At 40.8% G+C, this 13,124-nt stretch overlaps 1 protein-coding gene across 7 annotated transcripts in view; it reads left to right on the forward strand.

Annotated features, from left to right (window-relative positions):
- The window catches only part of vwc2 (von Willebrand factor C domain containing 2), a 158,016-nt gene extending 147,511 nt beyond the window's left edge, over positions 1-10,505 (forward strand). For all 7 annotated transcript variants that reach the window (XM_073054315.1, XM_073054313.1, XM_073054314.1 and 4 more), the window contains exon 4: positions 10,050-10,505. In XM_073054315.1, coding sequence (XP_072910416.1) covers positions 10,050-10,201 — 152 coding nt within the window. In that variant the 3' untranslated portion in view covers positions 10,202-10,505. The remainder of the gene's footprint in view (positions 1-10,049) is intronic.
- Positions 10,506-13,124: the final 2,619 nt, after the last annotated feature.

Here is a 13,124-nt window from a genome sequence, read left to right on the forward strand (position 1 = left end):
CTCACTATTATCTACCTTACCAAATGACCGTGTACCCCAAGTCCCTTCATCTTCTGGATCAGCTGACCTTGTCAAATACATATCAAGTTCACTATGACTAATCAAGCAGTGGTGTAAATCAGAGCCAACTCCTCCCCTCAGCACCAGAGTCTCACTGATAAATTTAAGGGAAAGGCGAAATTAGTGGTTGGAGGATGGTCAGTGGTCAAAGGCAGATACATTTACAATTTAAATAAACTATAAAAACTAAAGTCTTCATAAATTCTAAAAATAAAATAGATTAGGAACACAAAACCACACAAATGGAAGAGCAAGAGTAGGATATCTGACCCCCTGTATTTAATATGGCTGATCTGTAACAGACTTTAACCCATCTTCTGTGCCAGCTCATACGGAACCCTCAAAAGTTAATCTCCCTTTTTAACCGTCTCCAGTGATCAGGCCTCCACAGCCCGCTGGGATAGAGAATTATCACCTTAAAATATAAAAACATCTCAAATAACTAAAAATATTGATCATGCAAAAGAAATTTTTACAGGGGAATATGAGGCGTATGTCCTGTGCTTTTACACAGAAAGTGGTTGATATCTGGGACATATTGCGAGAGGAAGCTGGTGGGATTAGATACAATTATGACATTCAAGAGGTATTTAGACAGACACTTGAATAGACAAGGTGTAGAAGGATAATGTCCAAACACAGGCAAATGGGATTAGCGTGGATGGGCAAAATGCTCATCAGGTAAAAGGTGGGCTGAAGGGAACGATTCTGGGCTGTACAATTCTGACTAACTCTGTAAAATTGCTCTATTAAATTTACTATTTAATTTGCATGTCTCGAATTCTCACTGAAATCAGTGAGTTTCAGACATTGTGTTAGGCCTGATGAGAAAGAATCTGAGAAGCAATTCCTCAGTGTAATAGCAGGCAGTGCCAATGATACCAGGCTCATGCTGGGACTCCAGTGATGAAACATGGTGACGGATGAGTGCCCTGAATCCGTTCGTAAGTAATGGAATCACAAAGGCTTGTGTGTAAATCTTACTTCAGTTCAAAGACATGACTGCCTGTGGTTTCCTTTGGAACCAATATTTTTAACGGTTGTAACAGCAACATGCTTCATTTTTACATGCAATATTTATAAAAATTATAGACCAGTGAGTCTTACTTCAGTGGTTGGTAAGTTGATGGAGAAGATCCTGAGAGGCAAGATTTATGAACATTTGGGGAGGCATAATGTGATTAGGAAAAGTCAGACATGAGGAAATCTGCAGATGCTGGAAATTCAAACAACAACACACACAAAATGCTCGTGGAACACAGCAGGCCAGGCAGCATCTATAGGGAGAAGCGCTGTTGACGTTTCGGGTCTCCTGACAAAGGGTCTCAGCCCGAAACGTCAACAGTGCTTCACCCTATAGATGCTGCCTGGCCTGCTGTGTTCCATCAGCATTTTGTGTGTGTTGTAGGAAAAGTCAGCATGGCTTTGTCAAAGGCAGATCATGCCTTATGAGCCTGATTGAATTTTTTGAGGATGTGACTAAACACATTGATGAAGGAAGATCAGTAGATGCAGTGTATATGGATTTCAGCAAGGCATTTGATAAGGTACCCCATGAAAGGCTTATTGAGAAAGTAAGGAGGTATGGGATCCGTGGGGTCACTGCTTTGTAGATCCAGAACTGGCTTGCCCACAGACTGCAAAGACTGGTTATAGATGTGTCATATTCTGCATGGAGGTCAGTGACCAGTGGTGTGCCTCAGGAATCTATTCTGGGACCATTACTCTTTGTGATCTTTTATAAATGACTTGGATGAGGAAGTGGAGGGATGGGTTAGGAAATTTGCTGATGACACAAAGGTTGGCGGTGTTGTGGATAGTGTCGATGGCTGTTAGAGGTTACAGCAGGACATTGATAGGATGCAAAACTGGGCTGAAAAGTGGCAGATGGAGTTCAACCCAGATAAGTGTGAGCTGGTCAAATATGATGGCAGAATATAGTATTAATGGAAAGACTATTGGCAGTGTGGAGGATCAGAAGGATCTTGGGGTCCATGCCATTGGATACTCAAAGCTGCTGCACAGGTTGACTGTGTGATCAAGAAGGCATACGATGCACTGGCCTTCATCAACTGTGGGATTGGGTTCAATAGCTGAGAGGTAATGTTGCAGCTATATAGGACTCTGGTCAGACCCCTCTTGGAGTACTGTGCTCAGGTCTGGTCGACTCACTACAAGAAGGATGTGGAAACCTTAGAAAGGGTGGAGAGGAGATTTACAAGGACGTTGCCTGGATTTGGGGAGCATGCCTTATGAGAATAGGTTGCATGAACTTGGCTTTTTCTACTTGGGGTGATGGAGGATGAGAGGTGACCTGATAGAGGCGTATAAGATGATGAGAGGCATTGATCATGTAGATAGTCAGAGACTTTTTCCCAGGGCTGGAATAGTTGCCACAAGAGGACACAGGTTTAGGGTGCTTGGGAGTAGTTACAGAGGAGGTGTCAGGGATCAGTTTTTACACAGAGAGTGGTGAGTTCTTGGAATAGGCTGCTGGTGATGGTGGTGGAGGTGAATACGATAGGGTCTTTTAAGAGACTCCTGGATAGGTACATGGAGCTTAGAAAAATAGAGGGCTATGGGTAACCCTCGGTAATTTCTAAGGTAAAGACATGTTCAGCACAGCTTTGTGGGCCAAAGGGCCTGTATTGTGCTGTAGGTTTTCTATGTTTGTAATATTTCTTTATTTTTAAACACCACAATTCATTCCATTCTGTATTGTTGTCAGATTAGTATTCTGTTAGGGCACATTCTGAATTGAGGATGCATAGCAAAATATTAAATACAGCAACTGATCATTAGACCTGAAAATGGACTGTAGATTAAATTTAAAATGCAGCTCTGGACAATAGGTTCCTAGCGATAGTGCTGATTAACATTAACTTTGGATGATGGTAGTGTGGGTGTGAAGAAGGAGGTATGATAGTTTTAAGACCATAAGATACAGGAGCAGAATTACACCATTTGGCCCATCAAGTCTGCTCCACCATTTCATCATGGCTGATCCATTATTCCTGTTAGTCCCAATCTCCTGCCTTTTCCCTGTATCCCTTCATGCTTTGACCAATCAAGAATCTATCAACCTCTGCCTTAAATATTCGTAAAGACTAGGCCTCCACAGCTTCCTGTGGCAAAGAATTCCACAGATTCTCCACTACTCTCTGGTGAAAGAAACTGTTCTTCATCTCCATTCTAAGAGGATGCCCCTCTATTCTGAGGCTGTGCCCTCTGGTCCTGGACTCTCCGACCATAGGAAACATCCTTTCCACATCCACTCTATCAAGGCATTTCACCGTTCAATAGGTTTGAATAGGATCACCCGACATTCTTCTGAATTCTTGTGAATGCAGACCCAGTGCCATCAAAATCTCTTCTTATGACAGGCAGTTCAATCCTGGAATCATTTTCATAAGCCTGCTTTGAACCCTCTCCAGTGTCAGCATATCCTTCCTAAGATAATGAACATGAAATTGCCCACAATACTCCCAAGTGAGGCCTCACCAGTGCTTTATAAAGTCTCAACATTACATCCTTGCTTTTATATTCTAGCCGTCTTGAAATAAATGCTAACATCACATTGGCCTTCCTCACCAGAGAGTAAACCTGCAAATTACCCTTTAGGGAATCCTGTAGAAGGACTCCCAGGACCCTTTGCACTTCAGTTGTTTGTATTTTCTCTCTATTTAGAAAATAGTTAATCCTTTCACTTCCTCTACCAAAGTGCAAGACCATGCACTTCCTGACACTGTATTCCATCTGCCACTTTTTTGCCCATTCTCATAATCTAAGTCCTTCTATTCCTCAAAGTTATCTTCTCCTCCACTATCTTCATATCATCCACAAACTTTGCAACAAAACTATCAGTTCCAACATCCAAGTCATTGACATATAACATAAAAAGAAGTGGTCCTAACACAGACTCCTGTGAACCACCACTAGTCATTGGCAGCCAGCCAGAAAAGGCTCCCTTTATTCCCACTCTTTGCCTTCTGCCAATCAGCCACTGCATCATCCATGCTAGTATCTTTCCTGTAATACCATGGGCTCTTAACTTGTTAAGCAGCCTCATATGTGCAACTTGTCATAGGCCTTCTGAAAGTCCAACTACACAACATCAACTGATTCTCCTTTGTCAATACTGCTTGCTTTTTCTTCAAAGAATTCCAACAGATTTCTCAGGCAAGATTTTCCCTTGAGGAAACCATGCTGACTATGGCCTATTTTATCATATACCTCCAAGTACCCCAAAAATGCTTCCATAACAATCAATTCCAACATCTTCCCAACCACTGAGGTCAGACTAACTGGCCAATAATTTCCTTTCTTCTGCCTCTCTCCCTTCCTGAAGAGTGGAGTGACATTTGCTATTTTCCTGAACCATTTCAGAATCTAGCAATTCTTGAAAGATTATAACTAATGCCACTACAATCTTTTCAGCCACCTCTTTCAGAATCTGAGGTGTACACCATCTGGTCCTGGTGATCTATCTACCTTCAGACCTTTGTTTCCCAAAAACATTCTCCCTAGTAATGGCAACTTTACACAGTTCTGGTCCCTGACACTCTTGAACTTCCACCATACTGTCATACATTTAGTCTGCCATTTCCTTGTCCCTCCATTACTACCCCTCCAGCATCATTTTCCAAAGGTCCAATATCCACTCTTGCCTCTCTTTTGTACTTTATGTATCTGAAGAAACTTTTCGTGCCCACTTTAATATTATTGGCTAGCTTACTTATGTTTTCCATCTTTTCCTTCTTAATGACTTTTTTAGTTGCTTTCTGTTAGTTTTTAAAAGCTTCCCAATCCTCTAACTTCCCACTTGTCTTTGCTCTATTATACGTCCTCTCTTTGGCTCTTATGTAGGCTTTGAGATCTCTTGTTAGCCACAGTTGGTTAACCTTGCAATTAGAATACTACTTCCAGTTTGGGCTGTATATATCCTGTGCCTTCCAAATTGCTTCCAGAAATTTCAGTCATTGTAGCTTTGCTGTCATCCCTGCCACTGTTCTTTTACAATCAATTTTGGCCAACATCTCTCTCAAGCCTCTGTAATACCCTTTAGTCCACTATAATACTGATACATCTGACTTTAGCTTCTCCTCAAATTTGAAGGTGAATTCGATCATATTATGATCTCTTTCCCGTAAGGGTTCTTTTACCTTAATCCAGAATGGATTAACCAGGGCTTGTGGGCTCAACCAGGAGCTGCTCTAAAAAGCCATCTTGTTTGCATTTTCTATCTCCCATTGTAATTGTAGACCACACTCTTACTACTGCATGGGGTTATATTTAACTCCCATCATAGTCTTTTTACCCTTGCAGTTCCTTAGCTCCATCTACCCACAACAATTCAACACCTTCTGACCCTATGTCACCTCTTTCAAATTATTTAATTTCATTTTTTACCACAGAGCCACTCCACCCCCTGCCTTCCTGCCTATACCTTCGATACAAAGTGTATCCTTGGACATTAAGCTCCCAGCTCTAATCTTCTTTCAGCCATGACTCAATGATGCTAATGACATCATACATGCCAATCTGTACCTGCACTACAAGTTTATCTACCTTATTCTGTATACTGCGTGCAATCAAATATAACACCATCAGTCCAGCATTCACCTTTTTTGATTTTGTCCACCTTTTAAATATCAAATCATTCTGTTGACTGCAATTTTGCCCTATCATCGGAGTCTTCTTGCTGGGAGTCTCATTACAGATTTCTTTTTGTTTATAAACCAACTACCTCATGCTCAGTACTATCGATCTGGTTCCCATCCCGCTGCCAAATTAGTTTAAACCCTAGCAAATCTGCCAGCAAGGATATTGGACCCCCTCAGGTTTGGGTGTGTAATGCCCTGGTTCACATCTTTATTGTTATGCTGTAGGTGTTTCATTTAGCAGTTCTGGAAGAGCAGTCTGTTCTGCTTTCAGCCAGTTTGGGTTATTGTTGAAGATAAGGGATGACAAGGAACATGTGGCATCCAATTAGGATGGTGGAACTGGAGGGAGGTTTTTCTGGTGAGGGACACTGAGATTGGTCTTGGGGATTTTGTTCGGCGGGAAATGATGAGAGAAGACGCTGGAGAGAACCGGTCGTAGGATGTGTCCCAGCGGGAGACATGTTTTTTCCGAAATGGATTGCGAGCAACGTTCAGAAGGTGGTGTGAGCTTTCAGACAGACTGAGGGCCCAGTGCATAAGTGACAGAGAAGTTCAAGATAAGCTCCAACATGAGCACATTTGACTGTTTAATTAAAATGGGCCCTTTTCTTTTTACTAACCCTTAAGTTAAGGTTCATAAATATAATTCCTTTACTCGTATGCAGTGTACTGTCTGTCATTTCATGGCACTGAGTTGTAACAGGGTAGCAAATTGCACAGCATCCACACAAACCGGGGTTTGGGGTGGGAGAGCCATTTCAGTCTCATGAGTTTGGTGGGGCCGGAGACTGTCTTCCCTAGACTTACGCAGCCAAGGAAAACAGGGGGTTTCAGCTTTCAGGTGTAAACTGTCCCTTTTGTACAGGTTGTACCTTCCTCGGACAAGATTCCAATGAATTCAGAAATCTGAACCCCCGCCCCCCTGCACCGGTTCCTCAACCACACATTCACCTGCCAAATCATCCTCCTTTTTACCCTCACTGGTATGTGGAACAGGCAGCAATTTAGAGATTACCACTCTGGAGGTCCTATTTTTCAGCTTTCTACCTAGCTCCCTAACATCTCTCTTCAGGACCTCCTCACCTTGTCTGTCTGTGTCATTGGTGCCAATGGGCTCACCTTCACCCTTGAGAATGCCACGTAGTTCAAAGGAAACATTGTAGGAACATTGTAAGTATAGAATTGTCGTTTGATCTTCAACCTATGAAATGTCATGCAATATTGGGTTGAAAAGTCCTCTTCCTTCAGAAAGTTTCTCATTCTTTTGAATAATAAACTACCTTATACAGTATCTACCAGCTGTGCCTCTCCAGTGACTTTGTTCACATTACAATATTAGGGGGCTCATCCAGGATGCCTTCTTGTGACCCATTGTGTGGCCAGTAATCTCAACAGTCTAAGTGGGTGAGTATTTTTAAAATCAACGCTCACACTTGGATCTGTTTGGGTCGATGGATATGGGATCACGAGGTATCATGATCACGGCAGAGAGCTGAACTAGTAGATACAAAAAGAGTGCATGCATGTGTGTATATATAAAACTAAGCCTTTGTATGGTAATTTGGTGAGACGGGGCTGCCATTTGTAAAGGGTTGTTATTCAAGGCTCTGGACGCCAGTGGGGGCGGGGGGGGGAGGAGTATACTCATTCCAGGAACTGTATTTTGGCAGACACGTGTGTAACCTTGTGTAACAGTTAGATGAAAAGGAATACAACAGGCATTAGGAGTTCTTGCCATAGAGGGAGTACAGAGAAGGTTCACCAGATTGATTCCTGGGATGGCAAGACTTTCATATGAAGAAAGACTGGATTGACTAAGCTTATACTCACTGGAATTTAGAAGATTGAGGGGGGATCTTATTGAAACGTATAAAATTCTAAAGGGATTGGACAGGCTAGATGCAGGAAGATTGTTTCCGATGTTGGGGACGTCCAGAACGAGAGGTCGCAGTTTAAGGATAAAGGGGAAGCCTTTTAGGACCAAGATGAGGAAAAACTTCTTCACACAGAGAGTGGTGAATCTGTGGAATTCTCTGCCACAGGAAACAGTTGAGGCCGGTTCATTGGCTATATTTAAGAGGAAGTTAGATATGGCCCTTGTGGCTAAAGGGATCAGGGGGTATGGAGAGAAAGCAGGTACAGGGTTCTGAGTTGGATGATCAGCCATGATCATACTGAATGGTGGTGCAGGCTCAAAGGGCCGAATGGCCTACTCCTGCACCTATTTTCTATGTTTCAGACGCACATAAGTGGCAGATTGCAGAGTACATACTCAGCATGTTTATGTGTGCACTGTTTAATTTTTATCCTTCATGTATATTTTGTGCTTCTACTGACAGGAGAAGGGGCAATGGCAGGTTACTGGCACCTTAAAACCAGTCATTTCGGGCAGATGGGGCTCATCAGCTATGGTTGGCAGCTCATCTAGAAGGAAAACTCTGACCTCAAACTTCCACTACCTTGCGGCCATATCCATTCATGGGGAAGGCCTCTGGAATAAACTTCGAGGGGAAAAAACTGGAGCTGGAGTCCCTAAGGCCGTTCTCCATTGAGTTCAATGCTGACTGGTAACTCCTGCAACACTGCTGTATCGGCCTCTGACATTCCTGTGGGTTCATGAGTTGCATGGAGAAGGGGAGCTTGCTACATTGGCACAGCTTTCTCTCCACAATTATAGACTTAGGGTGTATAGCAAAATATTAACTTCAGCAACCAGTCTCGAGACCTGAATGTGGATTGTAGATTAAATTCAAAATGCAGTTCTGGACAATAGGTTCCTAGAGCTGTGAACAGCAGTTAAGTGGAAAAACCAGGCAATGCTGATTAACATTCATTTTGGGAGTCTGGAGTGTGGGTGTGAAAAAGGTGTGGAAGTTGTATGTAATTCAAAGGAAGCATTGTACATACATTGTAAATATAAGTTGTTTCATTGATCTTTAGTATATGAAATGTCATACCATATTGGGTCAAGCAGGCCTCTTCCTTAAGAGAGTGTCTCATCCTGTTGAATAAAAGACTGCATTATATCCACCACAAACACGAGAAAATCTGCAGATGCTGGAAATCCAAAAGCACACGCTCAAAATGCTGGAGTAACTGCAGGTCAGGCAAAAGAGTAAACCCCCAGTCCTGATGAAGGGTCTCAGCCTGAAACGCCGACTGTTTACTTGTTTCTATAGATGCTGCCTGGCCTGCTGAGTTTTGTGTGTGTCGCTTTATACCCTCCAGCTGTGTCTCCCCGGTGACTTTGTTCACATTACAATAGATTCTACAATATTTCTTCTGCAGCTTTGTAACTTAGTGGAGGAATTACTGATCTTGGATCACATTAATAAATTATCTAGACTCATGAGAGGGAAAAGACCATTGCTGATCTTGAATATACATCAGGAAAGGTTGAGGACAATTGTTAATTCCTTTGTATATTTCAGAATCAGAAATAACAAACCAAAGCACTTTTCTCTGGCTTGTTTCCCAGACTAGCATATTTTGAACACAGTACTGATAGAAACACACATAGAAGAACTTCAAAATATGTTGTTGTGACTAAAAAGCTGTCTCTATATGCATTCTGAGGAACAAGTTGTTTTTCTAAGGTTTGTTTCATGTTATTTCTTATTTCCTCAATACACCAGAGTCGCTCTTTATTTTTGATATAGAAAATCAATGAAGATTTTTGAGCTGTAATATTTAGATTTCTTCAAATTATTTATTACTTTAACATGCACATTTTCACATTTTTCTAAAGAGGCAGTCCTGCTATCCTAGGTCCAAGCAGTTAATGAAGGTATTTCTGGAACGTTGATACAAACCCATCATGCTGGAGACTGCAGCAAATTTGTATTGTATCAAACAATGCTAGTTAATGTTGTTTTAATTTTCTACCTTAGCTTCTTTAAAACTAAATTATAAATGCTTAAATTTTCATTGCCTTAAACAATTATACCATTTCCATAATCCTGCATTTGTATAACTTCTCATAGGTACAAAAAGATTTTGATTAGCCATTTTTATTGTAATTAAAATAGAACATTGAAAATTACGTTCACATCAAGAAAAATATTATAATAATTGAATTAGATTAATTCTTTTTGTCTACATTTCATGATCTTTACTTTAAGTAGATCATTTTAAAAAGGATGGAATGGTGGATATATGTTGATTTATTTGAATTATTCAGAATAATTCATTAACATGGACAAATTAAACGGTTGATTATTAATTTGCACATTGCACAAGATTTTTCAAACATTTATTTGTGTTGTAACTTGAGCATCTTGACATACCCAGACAGGATGTAATGATAACTATTTAATTTTGTTTTAGGTCCCAACTGTTTTGCAGGAGTTTCCATTATCCCAGCCGGACGAGAGGTGAAGATCGATGAATGCACAACCTGCCACTGCTCCTATGAAGATGGCACCTGGACAGTTGGCCATCAAGCAACCTGTATCAAAAATGACTGTCAAGAAACTTAGACAAGAGATTGTACAGTAAAAGACAAAGAAGTCTGTTATGAAATTAAATTGAAGAATGCTGTTTTTGTATATATTGTATTGCATACCTACTTATATTTAATTAGTTACATTATTTGTACAAAATCCAAGCAATAAAAAGTGACTCGTATATTTCAAGCATCACAATTTGGCACTTTTAATTTTGAATAATGTGAGTTTAGAATACTCTATCACCGTCTTATCAGCACTATAATCCCTAGTATCCTCGCAAATGCTCTTCTACGTGTAGATTTGACAGGGAATAATAGCAAAGACTAAAGGGTGAGAAACATGCAAATAATGGTAAATGTGCAACAGCTGTAAATATTTTGCATTAGAGTAAATAACAAGCAAACATAAAATGCAAATGTTTGCATTTAGAGATATTTTATGGCTATTACAGCTGCTTTGTAGGTTTAAAGGATAGGATGGTTTTGTGGTGGTTGGATACATCTGGAATCTAAAAAGCTTTGCTTCTGCTAAACCCACAGCAATTTTATGTGGTATTCACCATTTGTTTTTAACATTTTAAAAACATCATTTATCTTTTTTTTTCCTCAGCTTTTACTGTTCCCAGCCAAGACTTCCACGCCAGCATTGTTCTTCTATAGAAATATCCGTAACTTTCGAAGGCAGGACCAGTGCCCCAATATTCCCTTAGCTTCTTGAGATGGCATAGCATATAGCATTTATATGCCTTATGGACATAACAGCACAAACTCACATCCTGCTCGTCAAAAATCTTCAGGCATGACTTTGTCACGATGTGAAGAGATAATGGAATGAAATAAATAATTTAAGTTCCTTGGATCCAATCAGGGTGACCATTGATGGGTGACCACACAGCAAATATAAAAAAAATCGGGCACCTTCCTTTTAGGATGTGGGGTTGCATGGGGTGGACTGAGGAGATTCTCCTGAAGCATTCAGTATAACAAGCCTATAGGCAGACTGCTCACACGGCCTCCATTAAGACATACAGCAGAGTAGGTTTCTTGGAATGACTGCTGTGGAGAAAGGCAAGGAACTGCTGCATGCATTTGGGAACCTTCAATACTTGGTTAATCTATCAGTTAAAAAAGGGATTGTTCTGCAAAGGGCAAAGTATAAATCATTAATTAAAGTTATTTTATAACAGAGGTGAGAATTGTTCATTATTATATCATTGTCAAAAGAAAACTTATAAACCCTTCCACCTTGGGATTTGGTATTCAAAATTAAGTTTGCTGAAAGCCACCTTCCCATTTCCATGAACCTTGCCTCTGTACACTCTTATGCTACCGATCACTATCTCATTGAAACCTATCAAATATTGAAAGGCCCAGGATGGATGTGGGGGAGTCTAGAACCAGCGGGCTTGGCCTCAGAATACAAGGACCTCCCTTTAGAACTGAGATGAGGAGGAATTTCTTCAGCCAGAGGGTGGTGAATCTGTGGAATTCATTGCCACAGATGGTTGTGGAAGCCAAGTCACTGGGTTTATCTAATGCATCTGTTGATAATTTCTTAATAAGGGTGTCAAAGAGGAGAAGGCAGGAGAATGAGTTTTAGAGGGATAATGAATCAGGCGTGATAGAATGGCAGAGCAGGTTCAATGGGCCAAATGTCCTAGTTCTACTCATATTTATTTATTTAGAGATACAGCACAGGTTGGGCCCTCCAGCATTTCAAGCTACGCTGCCCCAGATGTTAATGTCTGGCCTTCCCTTCAGATGAGCTATCTGAGTACTGTCATTAAGAAACTGAAATGCCAATATTCAATTTGCTCTGTTAATTGCCATTCCCTACACTATATTCCCAGTGTACAGGCAGATAACTGTGGCAATTGGATTGATTTCCTGCAGTGTGCAAATATCCAATGGTTCTTATCAGCCATGGAATTTATGCGCCCTTGACTAGATCTATGCTCAAGAGCTGTTACTGAGGAAGATGCAGAAGTGGTGGCATGAAGTGATGGACAGCCAGACATTGCTTCTCTGCACTGGTTTCCTTTAAACATGCCTTAATGTTCCCCTCTCCCTGCCCTGGCAATTGCTTCTGAGAGTTCAGTATTTGAGAGCATGACAGGAGCAGCCAAAGCTGGGGCTATCTATTATGATGTTTGGCAGAAGGGGGGCAGAAGCAGAGGTGGCAGCCATTTCTGCAACAAATTGTGCATAACCAATTAGCTTTGCAAATCCCATCTGGCCTGTGCAGTGGTTGTGACCCAGGAATGCTGGTTTGAGTCATGTTGAAATGTAAATAATCATACACCCAGTCACACACACCACACTATACTGTTAATTATACACGATTTTTCATGAAGCACTGGTCATCCTCAGGGAATTGATCACTAATATGAAACATGGGAACAAATGACATCCTCTCAGAACCCTGATTTGGAGGAGATGGAGCAAACCCTCTAATATCCCAATATTATCCAGGTACCTGATCTCCCTGATACATAGAGGTATATTTTAAGCAGTGCTTCTTTTCTCCCAGCATTCGACATTTTGGATAATGTCCTGGATTTTGCTGTAGGAATCATGTTAAGGCCACAAATGTCATAATATTAAGCTAGACAGTAATATCTCACATAAACAGTTGGAAAGGAAGCCAGGAAGCAGGTGTATAAATTTCTGTTATCCTTTATGGACTTCACATTATTGATTCCTCGCTGACACACTTGGCATTGAAATGAATAGAGAGTCATAAAATTTCAGAAGCTGCCCAAAAATCATCCAGAATATTTCTAGCTCAGTGATCTTGTAGGAAAGAATGACTTTCATTCGATATTGCTCCAAACTCTCCCAAAATAAGGGATAAATATTGGCAAGGGAAGTTAAGAATAAATTCACCAAAATGTATTAAGAATGTTGTGGGATCTTTCAATTTCAGAGGGCAAGCAGAGATTCAGCAGTGATGT

Source organism: Hemitrygon akajei, chromosome 8, assembly GCF_048418815.1.
Source record: "Hemitrygon akajei chromosome 8, sHemAka1.3, whole genome shotgun sequence".
NCBI classification, from domain to species: domain Eukaryota; kingdom Metazoa; phylum Chordata; class Chondrichthyes; order Myliobatiformes; family Dasyatidae; genus Hemitrygon; species Hemitrygon akajei.